Source organism: Pavona decussata, unplaced genomic scaffold (assembly GCF_977016875.1).
Source record: "Pavona decussata unplaced genomic scaffold, jaPavDecu1.1 SCAFFOLD_124, whole genome shotgun sequence".
NCBI lineage: Eukaryota > Metazoa > Cnidaria > Anthozoa > Scleractinia > Agariciidae > Pavona > Pavona decussata.
The window spans coordinates 2,641,664-2,668,324 of NW_028145538.1; the positions used below are offsets into that span (position 1 = coordinate 2,641,664).

Below are 26,661 nucleotides of genomic sequence, written 5' to 3' on the forward strand. Positions count from 1 at the left end.
TGGAAACATTGAAAGCATTTGCTGTTTTGTGTGACAAAAGTGGAAGCGTTCAATCTTATGTTTAAAACGTTGTTTGTTTCGAAGTTGTCTGAGTGGTTAATTTAGTTGGTGGCCAGTGACATTTTCTGGTTTCATTTTGTGTAGGTCTCTAGCGAAGACAAAAGTCAAGGAAGAGATGAGAAAAGAGATTCAATCAAATCAAAAGGTAAGTTAAATAGTGAAAACATGCAAAAGGTTTATTAAGAGAGTGAATTATTCATTTTGTATAATTTCAACTGTATGTCAGAGTTAGGCGTCCATGTTAGTCTTGTTACAAGTATGGAATTACACAGAAGCAATTCTAAAGTCTTCAGAAGGAGTTAGATGCATGGTGTTCCACACTCTGTTTGAAACCTTACAAGTAACTGCATTCAGATGCTTTGGCTGTTATTGATCCCAGCAGTATGCGCAGTATACCTCAGATCTTAACCTAATAAAACAACCTAAAATTCTAGTCTCATTTGTCGGAGCAATTATTTTCTCTGCACTTTCCCCCAACATTGATAATAATAAATAATAAATAAAATAAATTAGTATTTCTTCCACACAAATTCCATAGAAACATTATCAAATGTGTATATAATGGTGAGTAGCAACCCCACAAATTATTTGCCTCAAAAATGTAGAGGAAGGGAGAGCCCCCTACATACATAGGTGCATGTGCTCCTTAGCCTAGAGTTCCAAGTAATTATTATCTACTGTAACAAGTCTCTATTGTGCCTTTCCACAACTCTCTCAGTGGTTTAAGCATCTCGGTGGAGTGCAGAAGGTCATTCAGCTGACATCTTGTGGGAGTCAGATTTTTTCCAAGTGTGTGACAATTTTGTTAAGTTTACTCCAATCATTTTCCTGTATGGCATGACTGGCATGGAAGGGTTACATGTCTTTTCTTTTGTTTTATCACTTTTATTCTTCCAGCATTTTGCTCAACTGGGTGTTGATGCAGGGGACAGTGCCTTGATGGTGAATGGACTCTCACTCCCTGTGGATGACCTTAACCCTTTTCAGTGAGTTACCAGTCTGAACGAATAAGATAACAGGGTGCTTTGTAAAGTTTCAAAGAACTCAGATATTTAAAAATATGTTATATAACAGTCCTGTGAAAACGTCTTGTGAAAAGTCCTTGAAAGTAACCAAAGCATCCATTAAACAAATTTGAACTGTTTAGCAAGTGAACTTGTGCGAACCGTGAACAACTACAATCACTCAAACAAGCTTCATTAGATTTGGTTACCAGCCTTTTGCCAGAACTGGAATACTCAATTGGTTGAAAATTTTCTTTGCATAAGGAGCCAGAAAAGTATGCCAATTAAAACCATTATCCCAATTTTTTCCAAGGTAACTTTTTTGTGGCCTGGGCTGCGTTGCATAAAGCTTAGCATCTTAAAACAAGTGGGAGTCTTCTACAATCATTCTTTGCATTTTGAATCCTTTAGAGGACAGGGAACAGTTGTAGGAAACTACCAATTATCTTAAGATGATTTATGCAACTGAGCCCTGCTCACTATTACAGTGCGACGCGCCTTACCGTGGCCACGCAACAAACTTCTTTTACAAGTAAGGCATAAAATACAAAACGACATGTTTTCAATAATTCGTCGTTGTCACTTGCCTGTTCGACTGTGCAAGGAGGCGTGACCGTTGATCAAATTCGCGTATTCTGATTGGCTAACTTGTAACAAAAAGTTTGTTGGTTGACCACGGTAAGGCGCGTCACACTGTAACATATTTTTTCACCCCTTAGTTACTTACATATTACATAGATATGGTTAAGTGGAACATTAATTTTTGAAAAATGCAGTTTATTGCCATTTATTTTTAGTTTGGCATCTGGTCTCCAGAGAAAGCTCCCTTAAAGTTTGTATCAGTTACTTTTTACTGTTTTTCTTTAATAATATCCTGATAAGTCTTTCATTGTCCTTCAGACTTTTAGATCTGCTGCGTGATGAGGCACTTGCAATTGACAGACTTGCCTCTCTTGGAATCAAGGTACAAAAAAACTTTTGATCGTCTTTTTCTCTGAAAAAGTTTTCTTTGTTTGAAGTGTTTGTTTGCTAAATACTTTACAACAGCCAATTTCATTCGCTCACATGATTCACGATTGCCCCCTTCTTGTGTAATGGCATTAATTTACTTTTCCTTAATTTGGCTAGCTCAGGCATTCAAACTGGAAATGTATTGAAACCGCCTCAAACACAATAGGGAGCTTAAGCAGATACGACGAACGTCAACCAGAACGCCATAAAACAACAGGATTTAATTAGCAAAACAATGGCCTGCACGTGTGTTATAAATTTTGGTACATTTCTTCGCCGTCCTCGGCTAAACAACAACAGGAAATGAATTGTGGCGAACGTGAGCACAATTGACGGCAAATTTTTCATTCTCTGTCTCAACTTGAACGCCGTTCCTACCGATTCTGTTACTGGATAGCTCGGCCACATTGTACAAGTTGAACAAATTGGAATAACCACGAACTACTACTAGTTACGCGAACATATTTTTTCAAGTGACGTTTTCGTTGGCGTTGCCGTCGTGGTTGCTTTTTTTTTCTAGCCTGTGAACAGGCTCCCGAGCTCCATACCGGCTCGCCGATTTTTCTTTTCGCCCTATACCCCACTTGGGAGCCTGTTCACAGGCTATATTTTTTCTCTAACACTAGGTACCAAACGGAGCAAGTACTTTATTAGATAAAGCCTAGTTAAATATAAGGACAATAACAATGTCAGTTGTTTCCCCAAGCTGTGGCCTCTCAATTACACTCTTTAGGGTGAAGCTCTTGGCAAACTTGTATCCCTTTCAACTCAACCAGAACATGAATCATTTGTACTGGATGCAAGACATGATTCCATTGTGGTAAGAAAGCCTAATGTTGTCATTAGATGGTGCAGTTTTCAATGGATTGTTGTAAAACCAAAGCCAAAGTAATGACTGAAACTAATCGTAACAAACCTATTGAGGACATGATGAACAAATCAAAGCTCAAAACAAATACAAGTCAGTAGCATCAAGTTCAGGAAAAGGTATGCAGGCAAGGCACGATTTGTTTACAGTTGATTAAATTAAATTTCACTTAACGTTTCGACCATTGGTTAAAGGGTCTTAGTGGGTTTCAGCTGAGTGTTAGTTTGGGTTGAGGTAAAGTTTTGACTTAGAACAGTCTGTCATTGGTTGAAAAATAGTCTAGGGCCGATTTCGTAACCAATCAGAAGTTAAATAAAAGCCAATACAGACTTGGCTACACATCTTCCTGTCATTGACGACATGTACTCTTATTTGCTTGCTTTTTTGACTGATTCATTGTGCTATCTATGTTCTGATTCCAAGTTGTAGGAATTACTTTGGTTTTGGTTTTTACACACTGTTGAAAAATATTCTCACGGGATTGGACATTAGTGTGTCTTTTAACTAAACCCATGGCATAATAAAGCAAAACCAAACGAAACGCAAAATGACTTTTGACGCTTAATTGAATTTATTTATTCTATACTGCCTCCTTGTTTTGTTTGTTGGAAGAGAGACTTGGCCAAACCAAATTAAGGACGGTGCCTACTATTGCTACTGCGCATACGTTCTGCGCATCTCGAGATACTCGGGTTTCCTATGGGTGGTGCCTACTAATACAGGGATTTTTTTGAGCGGTTTAAAACTATACGGAGAAAGTAGAACTCAGCAAGTGCTCTTATACCCTGCGAGAAGAGAAGTCCTTCGATTTTCCCGACTTATCTGGGAAGATCGAAGGGCCTCTGCTCGCAGGGTAGTGCTCTTAGTATCTATAAAGAAAATTGGAGGTAACCATGCATTTTTCGGAGATCAGAATAAAGCTTCAATTAGAAAAAAAAAAAAAAAGCAAAACAGAACAAAACGACGCCATACGTTGCTTTGCATTTTACCGCTTTTTAGAATAATTGTTGTTTAATTATCTCTAAATAAAATGCGTGGTAACCCCTTATTTTCTTTTTGAATTCCAATAGCCCTTGGTAATATCTGCTTTTCCCGCATAGTCAAAAACCACGCAAAAATACTTCGGTATTAGTAGGCATCGTCCTTAATGTTCAAGGCTTGTCAATAACTGAAGTTAGTGCTGTTGCGATGACATTCACAAAGGGTTAACTCTCAACATGGCTTGAATGACCACGTCGAAAATGGCTGTCCTTGATGCTAACAACACCACAAAGTAATTGTTACTATGTAGCAGTCTTTATTTTTGTTCAGCTAAAAGGAGCATTCTTTTTTCCCGCTAAGGTTGATAAAAACTATTGGCTGTTTGTAACGCTTAGCACCACGCACAAGATATTTTCATTCATTTTCAATATTTGTTTTACTTTGTGTTCAATTTTGTGAAGTAAACGTTTGAGAAGGTCTAAAAGTCACAAAGGTCAAGTCTAGGTGGATTCAAAGTTGTTGCATTAAGAAGCATAGTCTAGTATTTTTTGTTTATGGGTATGAAATTATCTTCCTTTTCTTTCGCTAAAAAGTATCTGAACTGTCTGTTTTTCAGTTTATCAATGATCTTGAAAAAGATCGGCAATACTGGGGATGGCCCTCCGATCTACAAGAGGTACGCTTTTGTTGTTTTTCTTCTTTCTGAAGGCTCTAATGTCAAACCTCAAAATAAATAGATCTACTTACTGTGATGAATTTTGTTTCCTGATCCCAGATTCTACGTCCAACGTTTCCGGGGATGATGCGCTACATTGCTAAGAACATCTTCAATCTGGTAAAATTTCTGTTACTGACTTTGTCGTACTTGTTTGTAGTTTTTTTTTTACTGCAAGCTAAAGCTGGTTTGAGTGATGCACTTTGTTCACGCTAAAAGAAGAATTGGTCTTTGAAATCAACCATGTGTTTGCTTGCAAAAGATGTCTTTTAACTCCTTGTGGACTTTTCATTCTGGCCACTTTTCCCTTTTTCCCAAGGTTTTCTTTGTTAACCCAGTGGACTCCAAGAGCGCTGAGTTGCTCAAGGTTGCTAATGAACTTCTTCACAATTCATTTCCAGTAAGGTAAGTAATGAGTCCTAAGAGGTCGTTAATTTTAGTTTATTTTTTTTCAATTTAAGGTATTGGGCATGTCACAGTACTCTGATAAAGAACCATACACATTGTTCTGCTCTCTCAAATTGTTGGCTCTTTCTACCCGATATCAAAGATACCAGGATTGTTTTATTGTTGTTATTATACCTTGATAAAAGGATAGCACAATTGTTTCTCGTTGGTCCTTGAATACCTCTTGAACTAAGCAATTTTTTATCTGTGAGTTCTAACGTTTTTAAGGATGAAGATGTGGAGAATGTTAAACTCAATCAATGTAACCAGTCAAAGGCAGTGAACTTTAAGCATGGAAAGTGTAAACAAGAGCTTGCAAATGCCAAGTGATCCGTGGATTATCTGATACATAAGACTCAACCTAGCCTTCATTCCATCTTGACTCTAGGCCATCCCAACCTAAGTCCCCCAGACCTGCATTTCGGAAATGATAGCTGTGGGTTGGTAACTGTTACAGTAGAAACAAGATGTTTACCTTTAAACCATCCTCGGAGACCGAGGAGCAGTTAGTCTGGTAGCAGGGATTTTCATGGGCGAAAGTTTACTGTTCTTACAGTAAACTTTCGCCCACGAAAATCCCTGCTACCAGACTAACTGCCCCTGGGTCTCCGAGGATGCCTTTAAAGATGCTAAAGAACAGGCTATGGCTTTTTGTAATATGGTTCCCAGGCTGCTTCTGCATACTGAAGCTTGGGATGGACAGTCGTGGTGTAAGCTGTTTCTTGTACACTCCTGGGGCAGGGGCTAACTTTTTATGCACTCCTTTATGTTGATAGATTTGGACTGTTGTTAGTGGCCAATGCTCCTGTGAATGTGGAAGTTGATGCCACAAACAACGCTGCTGTGGGAATAGCGCGAGCATTCAGCTTCATTGCATCTGAGAAAGACCCACGGCAAGCGTTTGATTGGCTTTTGCAGGTAAGGCGATGGTTTTAACTCATTCGAGACCAGTTGGGCATATTCCGCCTGAGTAGGGACAGAAGAAAAATGTGGACAGTTGGATCTGAGTTTCACTTTTAACATTAACATGCGCGTGTCGTACCATGAAGGGTTTGCTTATTTTTCTCGTTTTATCAAACTTTATAGATAGCTTATTCCACTGCAATAGCTTCAGGACCTTTTTGAAAGAAATTCGAAAATTAATCAAACTATGTCGAGTAACCATGGTAATACCCAGTGCACTCTAAATGTCCAACATTTAAACAGACAGGAAGTGAAAAAATGCATTAAGATACAAACAACTCAGTCGAAAGTCAACCCTTGGGGTATGGGGTAATTTTTACCGGGAACACTGTTAAGGGAAACCTAGAAAGATCGATGTCTCACTCAGGGGGAGTAGCAATGCTTTCAGTTGCTTCGATCGCTCTGTGGAGATTGATCTGTAGCTCATACGACGTCCCTTCCAGTATTGCTAAGTAATGAATTTGTGTGACACAAGTACTCGCTGATAGCGCTTTTGTGTTGACTATAGCTGCTAAAACGTCATTACCATTGCCTAAAATTGCGATACTAAAACGTTTTTGTGTCGATCATTGTTGATTAAATGGCACAGTGTGGACTAATGGTTATAAACGCTGATAGTGACGCTTTGATGGATTTACTTTCAGGAATAATTTAACCTGTAGCCACTTTATGTTTGGAAAATTGGAGTAAAGGCTATAGTGGACTATCTTAAATGTTGCACTACTGTTTCTTAAAATGCTTTTGTGTTGGTTATTGTTCACTAAATGTGATTCATAATAACTAACAAAAGATAATGGTGAAGGGAATTCACAATGGAGCAGCAATTCATGGGCGAATGGGGTGTATAACACTCCAGTACCAGATAAGAAATATATTTTTTAAAAATTCCAATTGTGTTTTTTTTAGCTTTATGACAGATTACCCGAGGGTGAAGCACCATCTGCATCAAATGTTGTGCAGTCTTTCTCTGCTTTGTATGGCAAAGATGAAACAGAAGAAGTGTTTGGAGAAGACTCAGAGTATGATGAGAATAGGAAGGTACTGTGATGTGAAACGCTGAATTAGAAAATGGTCCCCTTTCCCACCACCAGATGAAGTTTAATACCTCATGATGAATGCTTGAGTTTACTCTGGTATTTGAAATTAAGGCAACTTAATTGAATGCAAAATGAAAGGAAAGTTAGCTTGAGGTAGAGGAAATTAACATGAAAGAGGAAGTAAACTTTTCAAACGAACGAAATTAATGTAAGTGTGAACGCCTTACATTTTGTTGAGGAAGTATATGTTGACGATTTCATGGTCGTTTTGTCTGAAACACACTCAGTTGAGTGCTTCTTCTAAGGGTTAGAAAAGATCTAAGAAGATATTTATTGTTAAGATATTAAACTGCTGAATTATACTGTTACCTTATACCAACGAGAATCAGAACTCGTGATAGCATTATGATGCAGAAATTAGTGTCAAAAAATAATGTTTTACTTTCAAAATGTTGCGTGTAAAAAACATACACTGCAAGAAGTCACACAATTCAAATTAACTTTAAGTTTTGGAAGTGTGCGTTAAGTTCATTAGATATTAATTTCATCTCTCTTATTTCCCTTACAGTCAGCCCAGCGTTTCTTTGACAAAACAGGATTTCATGAGTTACCACAAGTTATCCTAAATGGAGTACCAATTGACAAGGACGAGGTACGTACAGGAATCAAAGAAAGCTCAATCCCATAGGCATTTTGGTTGTATTCTTGGTGGAAATTTAGGAAACAAACCTATAAACGCACTATTACGAACAGCAGCTTATCAACCAGTCTCAACGTGGGTTTCAGTAAACTATAATCTCGCTCAGGAAAGCCATCAAACGAAAGCCAGGAGAAAAACAGTGTGCTGCGGAAAGAAGAGTGGCTCAATAACTCATGATTTACTGATAGGGAGGTTACAGTTTTCAATTGAGTGTCGAAGGTAATTTCATATTTGCTTTGGGTTTGCTCTACTACGTTCTGTGATTGGTTGGCAAAATTTGCTCAAGACAAAACCAAAACCAAATGGTGAGTTGCTTGCTCGTGCGCCGGTGACATGAATTTGCTTTGAATTCTGATTGGTTTATGGCGCTATTTACATCTGTTGTGATTGGTTAAAGTGATTACTTTGGTTTTGGTGTTACGACACTCAAATGAAAACCGCTTAAGAACTAAAATCAAAGGAATCACGCCCGACAATCATTGTGCGGCAGGGAGGAGAGTGGCTCAATAAGTCATGATTTACTGGTTCCGTGTTTTCCATGTAAATAGTAAGCACCCAGGTCTCATTTTTTAACATTCCTTAATCTCTTTTCTCAGTTTGACATGTTAGATGAAGCAGTTGTACGAGAAGTGATGATGCAGACAGGCCCTATACAACATGCAGTGTTTTCGGTACGATATCTGATGAATGCAGAGTTAACTTATTTTTTAGTAAAATTATACTTAAATGTGGTTATCAATTCGCCCTTATAAAGAAAATAATGATTTTTTTCATTAGATATAATCATATTTTACGCATTGCATCAGTTCCAACCTTCAAATTTGCATTTGCCATTATTCGATAGTCCTGAGACATGTATCAAGGCATATTCAATACTTCCATACTGAAGAAGAGTTATATACTAGAAAGGTCTGTTTTTTTGTTAACATTGCTTATTTATTACAACATCAATCCTACCACGTATACAATTGCAAGTGTCACACTTCACTTGCGAACTTTCTGTTCACCGTTTTACCTTATGATGCTCGACGACACTCGGCAGCCACTCTGAGCATTTTTCAATGCAACAATTGTGAGCGTTACTGCAGATCCCGAGCGGGTCTGACCGCCCACATGAGAGCCTGTTTGAGATAGGCCTCAACTCAACTCAAACACAAAACAGTCATCTTCGGCAACGAAGGACAGCCATTGTTATAGTCAATAAGAGCTTACATGCATGTCTCATGTCAGTATTTTGTGTTAATATGAATCCTTGTGTATGTCACGTTTTAGGGATCGGTTCATCGTTACTCAAGTGTGTATGAGTATATTATGAGTCAACCCAATGTAGTGCCGAGAGTGAATAACTTGGTACAGTCAATGGAAAGACCGTACATTGACTTGACTGGCAGCGAGCAAATACCAGGTAACGTAAACTTGAGAATTTGCCCCGTTCACACTAATGCGTTTTCGTTTGAAAACTCGTACTTTTTTTCATACGTTTTCGCCAATTGTCCACAGTAAAACGATCGAAACTCTGATGAAAACAGAGAGTGTCGAAAATGGTTTCAAAAATGGAGACTTCAAAACGCATCGTTTTGAAAACGTTTCGTTTTTAGTGTGAACAGGTGAAAACGAAGACTTTTGAAAACGGTGACCTGAATAGCGCCACACGGCAGCGGTTCCAGTCCAAATCCGAACATTTACGCATGCCCAACCCCAGGCCCCAGTCGTTTTCATCGTTTTCCAGCGTTTTAGTGTGGACAGGTGAAAACGACGTTTTTGACGACATGAAAACGGAGACTTCTGAAAGTGCATTAGTGTGGACGGGGCCAAATACGTGCGTGCGTATAGATATGAAGTATGTGAATCTCGCCAGTGAGGGTATCTAGGTAAAGACCAGAGAACCCATATCTTCAAGCAAAACAGTTTACGTTTTAATTTGTTTTTGTTTTTTCTAGACTTGGTATTGTAATTAAAAAACCCTTTGACTGATTTTTGCTTCAGTCTAATGGGTGGGTACAAAGGGCATTTTAAAGTTTCGGATAATTTCTGACACTGTTGGAAAGAACAGCTTAAAATTATTAAAATGGACAAGTTTGGACAAGTGCTATATTTTAAAGTAACGAATTATGGTGACGAAGGAGAATTTAAGAAGTGTGGAGAAAGTAAATGGTTCATTACCTGTTTGTAACTCAGATTTTGTCTCTTGAGGTCTCATGTTTGTGACAATCAAATGTTTTATTTTTCAGGGTGGCCCATTGTACATGTACTAAAATATATTGTTGGATAAGGATGAAAAACCGTAGGCTCCGTCTCACAGTACAGTCGACTCCCGATAACTCGAACCCTCGCTAACTCGAACCAATTTTCCTTTCCTTTTAGGTCATTTTCTACATAATTTTACCCTCGATAACTCGAACTCCCGATAACTCGAACCTTTTTCAATTTCCCTTGAAGGTTCTAGTTATCGGGAGTCGACTGTACTTTCACAAAATCTGACTCTGTGGGACGCAAAAGAACCACTAGGGACGTAAGAAATCTCTGGCAGTGACCACCCCTAGCATCTATCTCAAATTCACATACACATAAGGGGGCATTCATAACTCATTACTTTATTAATTGTAAACTACGCCACAAGCAGCTAGTGGCAAAGGTCCCCCACATAGTGTTGCAAATTATCCCTGAAAAGCCCCAAGGAGATTGTATAATGGGGTATATTGATATTTGATAGACATTGATGGATATTTTTCCTTTCTAGATGTAGATTTGAATAACGCAGAGGCTTTTGCTAAGCTTGATAGTCCTCAGATGGTTTCTGCAATGACGAAAGACATGAAATACTTTACTAAACCAGGAGGTAAGCAGTCTTTCCCGTTTTCCATACGTCTAAAAGTATTCACTGTAAAGGTAAACATTCGTTTGCCACTTTGGGTCTCCTATAACACGTTTTCTTTTGATTTTGTTTATTTCTTTAGCGGAAGAGCTCAGTTTGAAGCCTGTAACTAACTGGGTGGTAGCTGACTTGTCCAACGAAGAAGGGAGAGCTCTTGTCAAAGCTGCACTTAAACAAATGGTAATGTATTTTGAAATTACAGTATAGCAACAGTTTGAACAAGGTTAATGAACAGGATATATACAGGGAAGGAAAGGAAGGAAAACCACTCAATTTCCTTCTGAGCATTGGCTTAGTAAGGAAATGCTGTCCACATGAGGTAAAGAAAGAAATCCTTGACTTCAGGGCGATTCAATCCACGACGTCCGGATTTTGGTCACTGATGTTCTGCCGACTGCGCTAAAGGGCCAGATGGAAGTAGTTTGCGGGGAATTTGTATGGGCAATCAAATGGTGACGGGTGAAATTAGGAAATAATTTCACGAGCATTATGCTCGAAAAATTATTAGAATTTTGACAAAAAGCAAGTTAATTTTTTCCTAATTTCATTAGTATATCATTTGACTACCTTTTAATGTCATGGGTGACAAATTACGTTCACAATCGTGAGTTTTTGACTTGGGTATTGTATCGACAAACGTTGCCATAGCAATTTTGTAATTTCACGTGTGAAATTGTAAAATTCACGCTGAAATCCCGTACCAAAATTAAGGAGTAATTTGTCACGAAAATGGGAAGGGTACCCTAATACAAGTTTGAATGCGCTGATGAGCATTACAGACTAGAAACTTTCGCTTATGGTTTCCACTTTCGTACACTCTTTTTTGTTATATAAGAATTTATTTTGTAAGAATATCGAGGCTGAAATTTGCAAAATTTTAAGAATATTTTAATAATAAACCCGAGGCTGAGATTTTGAAAATAATATATTTTTGTGTTGAAAGTTTGTAAATACAATACAATAATATGTCTTTACCTAAACCGTATAAAATTATTCATTTCTCTGAACGGCAAAACTAGCCAATAAAACGATAAAAACTTGCACTAGTCAAACGTTGGATGCTAATGACAGTTCGATGCAGATCTCGACACCAAACACTTGGATACCCAAATACATTCTATAATCTATAATCTAACAATATTCACAAGACTATTCTCAGCTAACATCGGCAGAAAAATAATATTCAGCCTGGGTCGGAAAAACAGTATCCTTTTAAAAAAAAGAGTGTATGTATGAATGCTTTTTCCTCCCACTACAGAAATCATCAGCAAGTACGAGAGTAGGACTTATCCACAACCCAGCAATAAAACAGACTGATAATCAGCCAGAGTTACTGGAGATCGCCAGGACTGTAGAGGCTGTATTGGCTTCAAAGATGCACGTCACGCCACCGATGTTAACATTTTTGGAGAACTTGTTAGATGACAACAATGACTTCGATAAACTTTCTCAAGATTCCAAGGCAATGGAAGACCTCTTGACCAAGATCTCGGTACGTTAGATCATAAGCTGCTTTTAATATTTCCAACCAATGGATTGAATGGAGGGGACCGTCCTTGGGTACCTGATTTTTGTGACTTTACATAATAAAGGACGGTACCTCGCGCATCTCAGGGAAAAGTCAGGAAATTTGATTTTTTGTCTAGCCACTCCTTTGCAAACGAGGTACCTTGTTGACAAAGGTAAGGTCGTTCCAAAACGTATCTGCAAAGGTGCTGCTTTTTTTGCCTAAGGATTTGTTGTTTGTAGTTAGTGAAAATTGGTTTGGGGTCAGTGAATAGTCAGGGAAATTCTGAGAATTTTTTTTATTCTGGTTAGTGGCAACTCTGATATGTCTGTCTGTCTTCTTAGTTAGAAGAGAAAGCACATGCTAAAAGACAGGTTAGAATCGTAAAATACGTTTTTAATAGTTCTGTGATTTGGCCTCCGTGTTTACTCTGTATTTGGGGGGAAATGGCAGTAGCACGCCAATTGTGGTAGTCGTTTATACTTTGCGTTATGGCTTCGAACATGAGCATTGAAACATGAGATGGTCTTTTATACTGGAACTGCATTTTATACGTCATTTTACACCAACAAGAAATTAAATAGTTCACCCTACTACTTATGCTTGGTTTAATAAACAGAGTGGTTAAAGTAATTTGGCCACCGTAAAGAGATTGAGCTCTGACGAAAGGCTAACGCTGGAAACGTCCACACTTGAATCGTCTTTACGGTGGCCAAATTACCTTATTTATTACACCCATTTTGAAATCACTGGTGATCCTTGCAACCTGGTTGGCTTTCGACAGTGCGATTTATTGCCAAATTGCACCATTTTTGCTCTAAATCGCATCCCGGCTTTCTTTAGCCCATCTAAATGGAAATGAAGTTAAAAAAATAAGTATTAAAATTGACAATAAAACTCTGTGAATTCAAAAAAGGGGTGTAATAAAGTGGTAATTGAACTTTGTGTCGTGCAATTTTTGTCTGAAATCATACTTGTGATTTCAAATCAAACTCGCGCTGCGCGCTCGTTCGATTTTGAAATCACGCGTATGATTTCAGACCAAATTGCACTCCACCCAGTTTAATTACCATTATTAACTCTGTCGATAAAACTAAACGTTCGTTTCCACTCTCCACCGACGAGTACCACAGTTTCTTTAGAAACTAACCCACCTCACCGTATCTCTTACGCGTCTTTAAGAAGTCGTGCAATTTGCTTTGTATCTAGGGTTTGAAAGCAGATGCAATAAAGGCCAAGCTGAACGATAAGAACGCCTTCAAAGGAAAGCTGTTTTCTCACCAAGCTTTTTGTAGTCAGGTTGTTAATCTTCTTCCTGGGCAGCCAGCTGTTATCACCAATGGAAGAGTAAGTAACAATTATAAAACAACCCTATATTGTACAAGACAAAAAAAGTGTGGCTGGAGATAATTGTCTTCCTCTGCAGGACTTGCACTTTGGTGCTCGAACAGCCTCGTTCTTTGACTTGTCACCCGAGACATCCGCCATTCATTCACTGGCACACACATGCAAAAAAGGGTTCACACTGCAGTTTTCATTTTTGGGTTATTATAAATCACAAGTTCACTCAGATTGAGAGAGGTTTTTCGAATCCAAAACAGTTGTGGAGCAATGCACTTTGCTATTTCTCAGAAGCACATTCGTTCACGTACGAGATGCTAATGATATTTTAAACTGAAACATCGCCCATTCATTTATTTTCACAGACGCTGGGTTCAAGCCTTAAACATTTCCCCAAATGTTGGTCTCAGAATATGAAATAACAAACTGTTAGTTTTTGCTTTGCAAAAGGTTCAAGAACAATTTGTCTTATCCTTTTCTCCTTCTCGCAACGTTTTCTTTCGTCAGGTTCTTGGTCCTCTTGCTGGAAATACTTTGTTTACTGAGGATGACTTTAAACTGCTCGAGAACTTTGACATGGACTTGTATGCTCGCAAAGTCAGAAATCAGGTTTGTATCTAACGTAAGCGTATGATAGTCAGTCATCCTTGATTCAAATCCAGAAACCTTAGTGAAATCACGCAAGTGCACCATGGCGATCCAGTCAATAAGAAATCGTTATGATACCTCGCTGCTTGTCTCATGAACATTTGCTCCAAAAGAACCAAGCTTTTTGTCCTCCAACAACATTGTGTGAAGTCACTTTGGAACAAATCTTTTTTTTTTTTCATCTGAAATACGTTTATCCTTTTAAGGTGGATGAAATGCAATTTGAGGATTTGTCGGCTGATGATGACACAAGGTAATTTGTTTTTCATTTTAATTCCAGGCAACCTTGTGAACCAGTAGTATGTTTCCTAGTACTGTACTATATTAAATTGATTTACTTAAAGTTGTGGCAATGCAAAGCATTTCGCCGTGTTGAGTTTGGTCAAATGTATTTTTTTGTTAGCGTTTGCTCTCTCCTAGTGCTTCGTGCCCAAATCGACCCCCACCCCCCTACTGCTCACCACCCTTTCTGTGTCAGACGGGGAGCCCGGGCTATATGAATGGGCTCCTTTTTTTTTGTTTCTCACCACCCCAAGATTCCTGACAAGGACATCTTCATAAAACGATGCCATTTTCTTGGCAGTCAGTTTGTGTGCCAGTCGTTCATAACATTTTTCTGATCCAGCATAACTATTACTCCATCATACCTAAATCATTCATCCCTAATCAATTGTTATCAAACATTTTAGTACACTTTCTCCTTGTCTTGGTTGGGAAAAGTAATTCTTCGAAACTCTCCCTTCCATCCCCTCCATGACAATGTTGCTTTTTCCCCGCATTGGCTGTTCTCCCCATTTTGTAGGTAGGGGCATCATTTCCGGTAACGCTGACACCAAACCGTTTTGTGCGTGCGGAAAGAAGATAAATTGGTCCACATTTATCAACTTGTCCAAAAATCTTTTATTGACGACTGTAGCGTACCTAAAGCATCCCTTAATCTTGCAGTACGTGAATCACTTAATGTAAGATCAGTCTGAGGATATAGATGACTTGGTAACAAGTTAAATGAATATTGTTAACGTTCTGTTCTTTTTTACTAAGTGAATTTAGAAGTGATATCATCATGAAGGCATCATCTGCATTGGTCAGCCGAGAAAAGAGATCCCGCCAAGACATTTCTTTCAAAGAAAGTGAGCACAGGTAAGAAAGTGGAAAGAGAAACGAATCTGAGACCAGAAAGGAGTGAACTTATTGCTCGATTTTTGGCTGTTTTGACGAATTTGAGACCAGGAAGGACTAAACCTATTGCTAAATTTTTGGCGCATACTGCTGCTTAAGAATTTTCTTTGAGAAAGTTGTACCAGCATCTTTGCTTTTTGTAGGAGTAGTCACATGTTTGTAGGAGTAGTCACATGAGCGTTATTTTGATTGCTGTGTGAAAGGTTGGAAAATGAAGGTTTGAAAGTGGGCTCCTAGTTACACCTACACCAACTGTCAGCCAATTAAAATATTGAAGTTGTAGTTTCATTGTTTAGTAGCAAAGGTATGTGGCAGTGACATGTACTTTCTATAAACAAGGTTAGATGGTGAATATTGTTTGCTCTGAAGGAACAAATGGAAATCTAACTGTTTGATTTGAGTAATTTCTTTTCATGCTCCTAGAAGGCATAACCTTAAGTTTTTGTCTTGTGTCTCGTTTGTTAGCGTCATGAAAATCAAGGCCAAGGAAGAGGGGGCCAGTTTTGATGTTGTTGTTATTGTGGATCCACTATCAAAAGGTATCCTCTTGATAAATTTGTACTTAGCAAGTTTTCCCTTTATTAGTTTGCTTTGTTTGTGTAGTAATTTTGTATTGCAATTGCCCGCTCCGAAGTTTATAAAGGGACTGGGGCCCGTTTCTCGAAAGTCCCGGTAACTTACCGGGGCCGATAAGTTTATTTTAAAATGTTTTTTCGTCGATTACACTGTGATTACGGGTGGTTCTTGGCCAATGTTTTCATAGAATTATAAGATTTTAAAATCTAGTATTCAAAGCTGACAAAATTTGACTTCTTGTTTAGAAACATTTATCACCAAAGTCACTTATCGGGCCCGGTAAGTTACCGGGACTTTCGAAAAGCAGGCCCCTGGGCCCTTAGTAGTTTACGCATTGCTCAAATTGCGTCATATGAAGAAATGAACCCTATGCCAGAAAGATCACATAAAAATTAGTACGTTTACCAAATTTGGTTATGTTTCATTGCGTAGTGACTAGGCTGTGACCTGCCAAAGGTCGCCCAAATTCCATACAAATGTCTCTAATTCTGAGATGGCGTCCCCTAAAATCCATACAAAGCCTCTAATTTTTCGTCTTGGTTGCAAACTTGATAAACTGACTAATAGGCCATTTCCGAGTTGCTTTGAACCTCATCATGAAAGTGAGGTTAAGTGCAAAGTTTTTGTTATGAAAATTAGTTTTCATTCATATGCAAACTAAAGTATTTTTCACATGAAAAGTTTTGCACTTAGCCTCGCTTTCATAGTGAGGTTCACAGCAACTCGCAAATAGCCTATTTTAATGTGATCTTTCTTGTGATGGACACCAATTTCTGATTAAATGAAAATTTAAAAACTCGTCTACAGTCTCCATTTTCGTGGAACATTCGAACAGCTGCAATCCAAAAATCGTCTTCCCATGTCTTGAACGTTACCGATAATTTTCTGGATCATTCCAAAGATGACTGTGGATTCCCAAGAAAGACCCAAAACTGTTTCAGCATAAGCGAAATAAATTGACAGCAGCCTTAAGATACAGCCTGTTTAGCGGGAAGTACCATTGCGTAGCGGTTAGCCTATCCAATACTATAAAGGATTTTTTTAAAAACCCACTTCTGAAACAAACACTAAACAAAACGTCTCCTACACCAAGTTTATGTTGCAATATTAATCACGCATTTACTTGAAAGAAAAAAATATAGTGTATTTCCTTTCATGTTCATGCTTCACTATTCACGTACATCTGTCCAAACATTATAGTCACTTCATTTCACTGGGCTTTCCAAGAATGCCTAACAAATAAAGCAATACATAAGCACAGGGCAAGCCATTGTGCTGCTCATTAAACCTTTTATTTAACGGCATTCTCGTGATCGTGGTCGTTTGGTTGGCTTACGTCCTGTAATAACCAGCTAGACAGTGTATTTTGTAGTTTTCCAGCCTTTGCTTCGCTGGTGAACTGTTGTTTAGCCTCTCACGGTATTTTATTTTGACCTGCAGCTGCCCAGAAAATTGCCCCGGTTCTCATGGTGAGTTTCAGTCACGTCTCACTTGCATTAATTTTTTAAACGATTTGAGTTCCAGGGTGAAATTTTCACCTCTGTATTGGTTTCTTCTGGATAAAATAGTGTCTAGAATTAGAAATACTAAGACTGTTTTCAATTGAGTGTGGTAAAGCCAAAACCAAAGTACTAACTCTATCCAATCATAACAGACGCAAACAGGACAATGAACCTATCAGAATTTGAAGCAAATACATGCAACCGGCGCCAAGCGCGGGAAAACGCGTGTGAGCAAGTCACGCTTGGTTTTGGTTTTGCCTCTCATTGGTTGAGAGAGTGGCGCTAGGTTTTGAACCAGTCACAAATCGTGGTAAAGGAAAACCAAAGCAAACGTGAATTACTTTCGACACAATTAAAAACCGCTCTAGAATGGATGTGATACGAAAATGCTCAGAAAATGTTTCTTCTGGGAAGGATATTTCATTCATACCTCAATTACACTTATGGACTCCGCCCGCGGTTCGGTAAAACAAAACAAAACAAAACAAAACAAAAACAACAACAACAACAACAACAACAACAACAACAACAACAACAAAAAAGCACCTCGATCAATATTTTCAGTCCCAATATGGACCTCACGCTAGTTCAGTAACATATTTACGAGGGTATTTTCCTTTCCTTAGGTCCTTGAAAACGTGACAAACGTGAACATCAAACTAGCAATGAACTCACGCGAGAAGCTGTCAGAAATGCCTTTGAATCGCTTCTACCGCTATGTTTTGGAACCCCAAGTGGCATTTGACGAGTATGGTGCTATGACAGAGGGGCCATTCGCTGCCTTCTCAGACATGCCACAGTCCGTGCTGCTAACAATGGGTATGGACACTCCCCTGGGGTGGATGGTGGAAGCGGTGTATTCACCTCACGATTTGGACAATATTAAGTTAGAGGAGGTGGGTATATTGTAATAAACAACTTTACAGTGCGACGCGCCCTACCCTGGCCACCCAACAAACTTTTAGCCAATCAGGGTACGCAAATTTGATTAACGGTCACGCCTCCTTGCAAAGTCCAACAGGCAAGTGACGCAACAACGAATTATTGAAAACATGTCGTTTTGTATTTTAATGGCTAACTTGTAAAAAAAAGTTTGTTGGGTGGCCACGGTAAGGCGCGTCGCACTGTAAGTAACTTGGCAATATTCACACAAATTGAAGCATGGAATTGCTGGTCAAACGAGCCTTATCGAATTTCACAAAAAATTGTGAGGGAATTAAGTCTCAGCGAGAGTCCCTAAATCACTTTATTTTAGTGGCAATGTATTTTTAACGCGGATCATTAATTGGGGACCTCGCTTTCCAGATTGATTTGAAATTTGAAAAATGTTGGTTTTGGTCGTGAGGGCAAAACCGGAGTACAAGGAAAGAACCTCCCGAAGCAAGCACGAGAACCAACAACAAACTCAACCCATGTATGACTTGACCCGGGAATCGAGCTCCTTCCATAAATATCAGCGCCCAAAGAAGATTCAACTTTGAACATAAGTTATATTAATATCGCTACACAGTGTGTAACATAGTTGGATTCACCTTGGTGGGAGGCGAGTGCTCTCACCACTGCGCATGCCTAGTGCTAATTCATTGACGGAAGTAACGGTGATGTAACGAGAGTGAGGATTTAGCTCTCATTCTTATTTTACCTCAGCGCCAACCAGTCCTTACCCTCCACGTTTAGTTTACTTAGTACATGTTATTTTATTGAAAATTTGTTTTTCGGTTTGCAGGTGGAGAAACAAGTGATGGGAAAATTTGAGTTGGAGTATATCTTTATTGAAGGTATTGTAGGCATTGGTCTGTTGAATTATATTGATAACTCAAATTTTAAAGCACTGATTGACTCTGTTCATGACACGGATTGGGTTTCTCACTATGGTTTAGTGTTCCAAAAAGTTCATTGACCAGTGATAGGAACCTACTGGAGCGTAATGACAACTGGTGAGGAGGATAAAAAAATGTATATATTATGGTGTAAAAACACACAAAGATAACTCTCGTGTTCAGAGTTTGGAAATGTTAGCCATGACGTCCTGCAAACTGGCTGTTGCAACATGTAAATACTTTACGCTATATAGTTGCTTTAAAAGCGAGTGACAAATGTTTTTGTGAATAAGTTCCAGATTTCGCACATATGTGCAAAACAGTTTGAGTTTTGTTTTAGTGATTTTGATGTCCTTTCTTATATTTTTGAGATAGTACCCCAGACTAGGGAAGATAAAAACGCATTTTGGTTATTTTAACAAGTACCTTCCACGCTAAAGGAAACCAGTCTTCGGTTACACAATCACATGTCACGTAACATGGACTCGCATCTAACAAATTACCGGCCCACACGAGAAACTCGTCGAGTAAGATCACTTTGAAATAATAGTGTAGTGTTTTTAAAAACGGCAGGTTGACTTACGTAGCATAATTCACCTTCAGCTTCAAACACTTTTCCACCAGTTTCTCTCACCTTATTTAGTGTCTGTTAGCGTTTCTTTGTCAAAGAAGTTTTGAAGTTTTGGGAAAATTTAAGATGGCGGCTCCTTAGAAGTCATGACGTAATACCTATTCTGTGTGATGTTGCCTCGTTTTGCGGCATACCCTCCAAGGTCGAGCCTTAATGCTCTTGAAGGTATGGAGGAGAGGGCAGAATCACCACCATCCCCCTCCCCCCGGGGTTAAATACTGTTATGCTTGTAAGAATTGTACTGCAGAAACCTCCTTTTATTCCCTGGAATCTAGGAACTTCATACTTAAAAATTGCCCTTTTTTTCAGGTCATTGCTCGGATTTTGACACCAGACAGCCACCCCGTGGACTGCAATTCACTCTTGGCACCGCGAGAAACCCCGTTATGTTTGACACAATCGTAATGGCAAATTTGGTAAGGGGGACATTAGCTAAAATATCCTGACTAATTAACCGTATATAATCCTCAAAATAACTACCATGTTAGTGCCATGACAGCTAAATAAGTACCAGCCCTGCATCAATGACAAGCATTTTTAAAAACTGCATGAGTAAAGGAGGATTGAATTTAATCCAAATGTGCCACCAAGGGAGGTAAAGTAAAATGTACTAGTTTGTCGACGCTGAAAACAAGGACAACTACAAAACAGAAAAAGAAGAAAAATGCAGAAAAAAAGAAACAACACAAAACTCGCAAGAAGCGCCCTAGGCGATTGTTTGAGGAAAAAAGGTGATTTGGATTCTAAGGCAAGTCACAGCTCCTATAATGTTCCTATGACGTTCTATCTGGCGTAAATGCTCGGCCGAAAAAAACGATTTTAGACACTTTGGCAACCTTTTCATTCCAGTTTTTTCACTTTTTTTATTTTTTGACGTCTAGAAATGCAACTGTCAAGTCTTATCTATTCTGCGTTGAGATACTAGTTACTGTTCTTCATTTATAACGGTAACCTCTTGTTCCTGTGGCAGCCGTTGCTAATGTTTATGGTAAAGTGCCCTCAGCTGGCCAGACCTTCAATTGAGTATTGTTTGTTTGTGTTTGTTTTTGGTAAGTGTAATCTTACATTTTTATGTTTCTCTGTTTCATGGTCTCTAGGGATACTTCCAGCTCAAGGCTTACCCTGGAGCATGGTCGCTAAGGGTCAGAGAGGGAAGGTCATCTGAGATTTACGACATAGAAAGGTAACCTTGGTAAAAGTGTTTTGAAAATAATGAGCATTGCATTTTTGCTTTTTACTATTAGGGAAGTGGTCAATACTACTATATTCGAATAGGACCCACCAAACCACAAAATAGATGGAGGTCTCTGCCTGCATCCCCCTTCCTCAATGTTAAAAGATGGTGTCTTTAGTACATAGCCACCCCTCTATCCAGCACTTAAAATGACAGTGAAATTCAAACCTCACTTTTCTTGTTTATCTAGCAATGTTGACTCTTGCTAGCTGAATATTTCTGTGTCAAAGCAAATTTTAAGGCAAATATAATTTTGTCAGTAATGTTCATGAGATAGGTGGTGTCTTCGCCCCCTACCCCATACAAGGCAGGTACCCTTCGAACAAACTTGTTATGACCAATACAAAATAGGGGGAAAAGTTTTCAAAGCTGTTAGCTAACGCAAACATATTTCAGTGGAACTCATGTAACAGTACCTAGTCTCATAATCCAGGTACTCCTTTGGTTGTGTCTGAGACCAAATAGGCGGATCTGTGTTTACAGAATTATGTTTATGTTAGTAAAAACGACAGAACTAGTTACAAATAAAGGTACCTATAAATTGAAAGAGCTCGGTAAACTTAATTCTGTCTGAAACTTTGGGCGTGGCATGTTAAATAGTTTTTTCAGAAGTGAACTTTCAAAGTATCAAGATTTTACAAAGAATGTATGGCAGGCTTTTGAAAGCTTAGTTCTCTGAGAATATTCAACGTATCGTACTGACGTTCGCCTTGATTACCAAAAATGACGCGCTCTTTTAGTTTATGGTGTCCATTTGTTCGCAGCTTGTTGTTTTATGGTAATGAGGCAAAATATAAACAATGACGCCAGTAAAGATTCTCCATACATGTACTGAAGCTGCATTTTTGTCTCAAATGTTGCCTTGCTTGTGATTGGTTTGAACAGCGTAAAGACAACGTGCGCTTTAATGATCATACTCACTAACACAAACTACTGGAACATGTACTCTTGTGGCCGGCTCAAAATCAGCTTCTAAGATATTTTGTTCTTTAATTTAGTGTTTCTGGCAGCACGGAGGAAGAAGGCAAACATTTTACAGTCGTTGTGGACAGTTTTATAGGGAAGCTTATGAAAGTCAAGGTGAGATTGAATCCGTCAAAAATAAATGATGTATTTTGTTAACGACTGTTCACATTTGTGGAAACAACTTTCACCTAAAGTGGTTACTCATCGATTCTTGGCCGCTGTGTCTATCGAACTTGCGTTTCTATCTTCCGTTTTAAACAATTTGTTGGTTCTTGGTTGTCGTTTACATTAAGCCTTTGGACTACAAGAAACTTAGTAAACTACAAACACTCCTTCGCAACAGCCTTGTATTAAGATATTTATAAACTATAAAGTTGATACATCATTTAGAAGGAGTCGTTATAGACGTTTGTTCTGTTATTGCTGTTCTTGTTGTTAAACGTATATAAGCCATGGCACTACGAGGACACAACTTACTTGAAGCATATGCTATTCTTTGACTGTCGACAACGCAGTCTTTAGAGCATTGCCAGCAAGTAAGACATCAATTTGAATTGCGTTTTTTTTTCTACGTGGCTTACCTTACACGAGTTCTATGAACAAGCGCATGCTCAGAACTTTGAGATCTTTAGTAGGACGACTGGTGACGACTATGTTTGTTTACCAGTTGAAATTCGATTTACAGATTGGCTGCTTCAAGTTACTCCTGGATCTTTCTAGTGGCATTGGGAATAGTATCGTAATCACTGTTAATTTTATACCCTTTGCTCTGTTTTTTTTTTTTTTTTTAGGTGAAGAGAAAACCCGGCATGGAAAGAAAAGATCTTCTTGGTGACTCAGAAAGTCAGTCAGGAGGCATTTGGGATTCTCTCTCCAGGTGATTTGAACTACAATCAAAACGTTTATTTAATGGGTACCCATGGAAAATGGCTTAGTCTCGTCTGATAGATTGTGAGAGAAGTCGACGAAGCAAGAATAAGGGAACTTAAGGGCTGTTGACATGGACGAAGGAAGTTCCTAGAAGGCGAAACGACTTCTTGTTTGGTTTAGCAAGTGGAGAAGGAAAATAAGAAAAATTTTCGGTTTTTAGCAGCTGAATGTTTTTCTGGTTTTTTTTTTTTTTGTCCCAAGTACTAGGATCTTCCGAGTGAAGGCAGTTTACGTGGTGCTAGGATCTTCCTATCTCTCAGTTAGGAAAATGCTATCGCTACAAAGATCCTAGCGCTAGGGCCAAGTACAACCTTTTGCATGTAAACTGAATACAGAAAACATATGGCGCTAGAGTCATCCGCCTTCTAGGATGTTCCTCCCGCCATGTAAACAGACCCTTAACAGTGACGACGGCAATGCCAACGAAAACGTCACTTGAAAATATAACGTTTTTTCATTTGTGTTACTTCGCAATCATTTCAACTCGTTCAACCTCTACAGAAACGGTGAACTACCCAGGAACCAAATTGGTTGGAGTGGCATTCAAGTTAAGAAAGAGAATGAAAAAATTACCGTCGTGTGTTCACGTTCTCCACGAAACCTTAAAATTGGATCATTTCACGTTATTGTTTTGCAGGGAACGGCAAAGGAATGTACCAAAATTTAAAACGCCCATGCAGGGCGGTTGTTTTTGCTCATTAAACCTATTGCTTTCCGGCGTTGTCGTTGCCGTCGCCGTCGTCGTTGCCTATGTTCCCTTTTGACGTACAGGTAGCCCAATTTAATGTACTTATAAAAAGTGTTAAAGAAAAACTTTTTCTGTTCTTGTTTACGCAGCATTGTGGGAAGTGATTTCAAAGAGAAGGCTCCTCAAGATGAAACCATCAACGTGTTCTCTGTTGCATCCGGTCACCTGTATGAACGTTTCTTGAGGTACGGTATTAAAACTATCATAAGATTCCTGCTCTTTGGCTCAATAATTTGGAGTAGGTAAAAATGTTAAGTAAAATTTTGTATTATTTGTTTTGTTTTTTGTTTCTTTTTTTTTTCGTAGAATTATGATGCTGAGTGTTATGAAAAATACCAAAAGTCCTGTCAAGTTTTGGTTTCTGAAGAATTTCCTCTCGCCTTCATTGACGGTAATTTTCACACGTTTGGTGTTTTGACATTTCATTTTTTTAAATTTATTTATTTATTTATTTATTTATTTATTTATTTATTTATTTTAGTGGAGTAGCTGTGCTTACGGGGGTTCTCCACTGTATGCGCTGTGTAAGACAAAGCGACCACATTATTAAAAAAAAAGCTGAATCAAGTTTTATTATATTTCGTTGTTGCTTTCTTTTTTAGGCGTTCCTGCCTCACATGGCCAAAGAGTATGGTTTTGAGTACGAACTTGTGCAGTACCACTGGCCTCACTGGTTGCATGCTCAAACAGAAAAGCAGAGGATCATTTGGGGGTGAGTACAAAGTCACCACAGGTTACCCAAGGTTGGTGTTTGCGTGACGCATGCGTAATTCGCATCCTACAAATTGAAGTCCATAATGCAAAACACTTGTTCGACTTCTTAATGAAGCAATTTTTTTCCCTTTAAAGAGCAGAGATACTGGTCAAAGTTAATTTAAGGAAGAGATGAGCACACCTTCCTCTTCTGTGTCTTCTTCGCAACTGTACTGTTTACAGTTTCACTTTGACAATCGTGAGAGAAGTTCTGCTGAGGGTTGCGTCTTTCATTTGCAGGGGTTAGGGGAGGGGTCTTTCAAATATCTTTGTTCATATCTGCTGGGTGGGTTTTGGCGGGGCGCTAAACAGAGGGACCGCCTCTTTCCTTCTTACGTGATACATTACTTAAACGAGTAAATATGGTATTTGAAAGAACTGGCGTCATCCATCGATAAGATATTGCATTGGAAAAAGTAAGTTGTCGGCATTTTAATATGTAGTAAAAACTGCAAGTTGATATACCGTACTTACATATCTTTATTTTTCTTGATTTCTAGGTACAAGATTCTGTTTTTGGACGTTCTGTTTCCGCTCCACGTGAAGAAAATCATCTTCGTCGATGCAGACTTGGTACCTATTTTTTTTTATAGGCTTGTGTATTAAAGGCCGTATTCTTTTCTTTAAAAGACTTTTCACATCTAGTTTGCGTGGTTTAGATAACCACTTGTCACTCCAAGCTTGTTCCAGGGTCTCCTTATCTTCTGGTAAACGACGGGAAGGAGCGAGACTTCTGGGGCTGCGACTGATTTGAAATGTGAAAGTCGTACTTGTACTTAATCTCGTTCTTGATCTGAAGGTCCCCATTATTTGATAGACGACAGCTTTCTTTCCATAATTTGTTCGCGTTTTGAATGAGATAGAGATAACCTTTCGTTTTGTCTTTGTTTTTTGTGTTTTTCAGATTGTTAGAGCGGACTTAAAAGAGCTCAACGAGATTGACTTGCGTGGTGCACCCTACGCTTACACGCCTTTCTGCAGCAGTCGAAGAGAGATGGATGGTTTCAGGTATTATTTTCCTGCGTTCGATTAGCGATCCACATTACTGTGGAAACTTGAGACATCAGTGAGGCTTGTACCTCAATGTGCTGTTTGGTTTTACCTTACGTTGCTAATAGTCTGGGAAAACTTGAAGTAAATGTTAATGATTTGAAACCAGCAGTGTCAAGGACGCAAACTGTGAATTCTAGAGGACCATTTCGGTTGTTTCATATGTCGTTGTGACTCGACAGAAGGGATATTTGCATCAAGTGAAGTAAAAAAAATGGTGGTCAATTCGTTATACTAGTATGTACACTGAAATTATTGATTACTGTCTTTGGCTGCATATGGTTAGGATGGAAGCGGATTGCAACTTCGAAAGTTGTTCCTCATCTTGCTAGAGAAAATTAAATTAGAATGTGTGTCCCTCGTTTTCATTTAAAAATTCTCTTGCCATTGAACCATTTGCAACTCCCCCCCCCCCCCCTTCCCTGAAGCATTTGCTGTATGTGATTTGCTGTATGTGCAAGGTAATTGTGTGTACATAGTCAAATAGTGGAAGCTGATAGCTTTCAGCATTTTAAATCTAAGCTCAAAATGTATTTAAATATTTGACTCTAAAGATCTTGATTTATGTATACTTATTTTTGTTTTTCTTTTTATTGAGGGAGTTTTCGCATAGGGCTAACCTCCAAACTTCCTTTTCTAGAAGTACTTTTCTTCTTAGCTTGTATATATAGTCTGCTTCTGGAATAAATAAAGTATGTATGTATGTATGTATGTATGTATGTATGTATGTATGTATGTATGTATGTATGTATGTATGTATGTATGTATGTATGTATGTATGTATGTATGTATGTATGTATGTATGTATGTATGTATGTATGTATGTATGTATGTATGTATGTATGTATGTATGTATGTATGTATGTATGTATTTTGCTCAGTTTTGACCAATGAGAAAGGACAATTCTCTTAAGAAAAACACTTTATGAGCACCGTTGAGTTCTTCTGGTTACGATGTTGTCCATGGATGAAAAGGGACGCTAAACCCTGCTTTTCACTAGCGACGCAAGTACTGGCGCAAGCATAAGAGTGCTTATTTCATCGTGAAAACGGCCTCGACGCTTTTCCTTTTCTTGTGCTTGCGCTGGTGCGTGTATCGCGTTCGTTTTCACTTG

At 38.6% G+C, this 26,661-nt stretch overlaps 1 protein-coding gene across 1 annotated transcript in view; it reads left to right on the top strand.

Annotated features, from left to right (window-relative positions):
* Positions 1-26,661, top strand: part of LOC146469468 (UDP-glucose:glycoprotein glucosyltransferase 1-like) — a 41,976-nt gene that overhangs the window by 9,284 nt on the left and 6,031 nt on the right. Inside the window, exons 10-41 of the mRNA XM_085123483.1 lie at positions 145-205; positions 958-1,046; positions 1,965-2,028; positions 2,809-2,895; positions 4,541-4,600; positions 4,700-4,759; positions 4,959-5,044; positions 5,863-6,004; positions 6,956-7,087; positions 7,655-7,738; positions 8,383-8,457; positions 9,059-9,191; positions 10,527-10,625; positions 10,744-10,841; positions 11,920-12,153; positions 13,378-13,515; positions 14,017-14,118; positions 14,364-14,410; positions 15,199-15,297; positions 15,802-15,875; positions 17,353-17,381; positions 18,041-18,310; positions 19,141-19,192; positions 20,175-20,281; positions 20,963-21,048; positions 22,098-22,179; positions 22,857-22,942; positions 23,833-23,928; positions 24,050-24,134; positions 24,346-24,455; positions 24,997-25,069; positions 25,401-25,504. Coding sequence (XP_084979609.1) covers positions 145-205; positions 958-1,046; positions 1,965-2,028; positions 2,809-2,895; positions 4,541-4,600; positions 4,700-4,759; positions 4,959-5,044; positions 5,863-6,004; positions 6,956-7,087; positions 7,655-7,738; positions 8,383-8,457; positions 9,059-9,191; positions 10,527-10,625; positions 10,744-10,841; positions 11,920-12,153; positions 13,378-13,515; positions 14,017-14,118; positions 14,364-14,410; positions 15,199-15,297; positions 15,802-15,875; positions 17,353-17,381; positions 18,041-18,310; positions 19,141-19,192; positions 20,175-20,281; positions 20,963-21,048; positions 22,098-22,179; positions 22,857-22,942; positions 23,833-23,928; positions 24,050-24,134; positions 24,346-24,455; positions 24,997-25,069; positions 25,401-25,504 — 3,144 coding nt within the window. The remainder of the gene's footprint in view (positions 1-144; positions 206-957; positions 1,047-1,964; positions 2,029-2,808; positions 2,896-4,540; positions 4,601-4,699; positions 4,760-4,958; positions 5,045-5,862; positions 6,005-6,955; positions 7,088-7,654; positions 7,739-8,382; positions 8,458-9,058; positions 9,192-10,526; positions 10,626-10,743; positions 10,842-11,919; positions 12,154-13,377; positions 13,516-14,016; positions 14,119-14,363; positions 14,411-15,198; positions 15,298-15,801; positions 15,876-17,352; positions 17,382-18,040; positions 18,311-19,140; positions 19,193-20,174; positions 20,282-20,962; positions 21,049-22,097; positions 22,180-22,856; positions 22,943-23,832; positions 23,929-24,049; positions 24,135-24,345; positions 24,456-24,996; positions 25,070-25,400; positions 25,505-26,661) is intronic.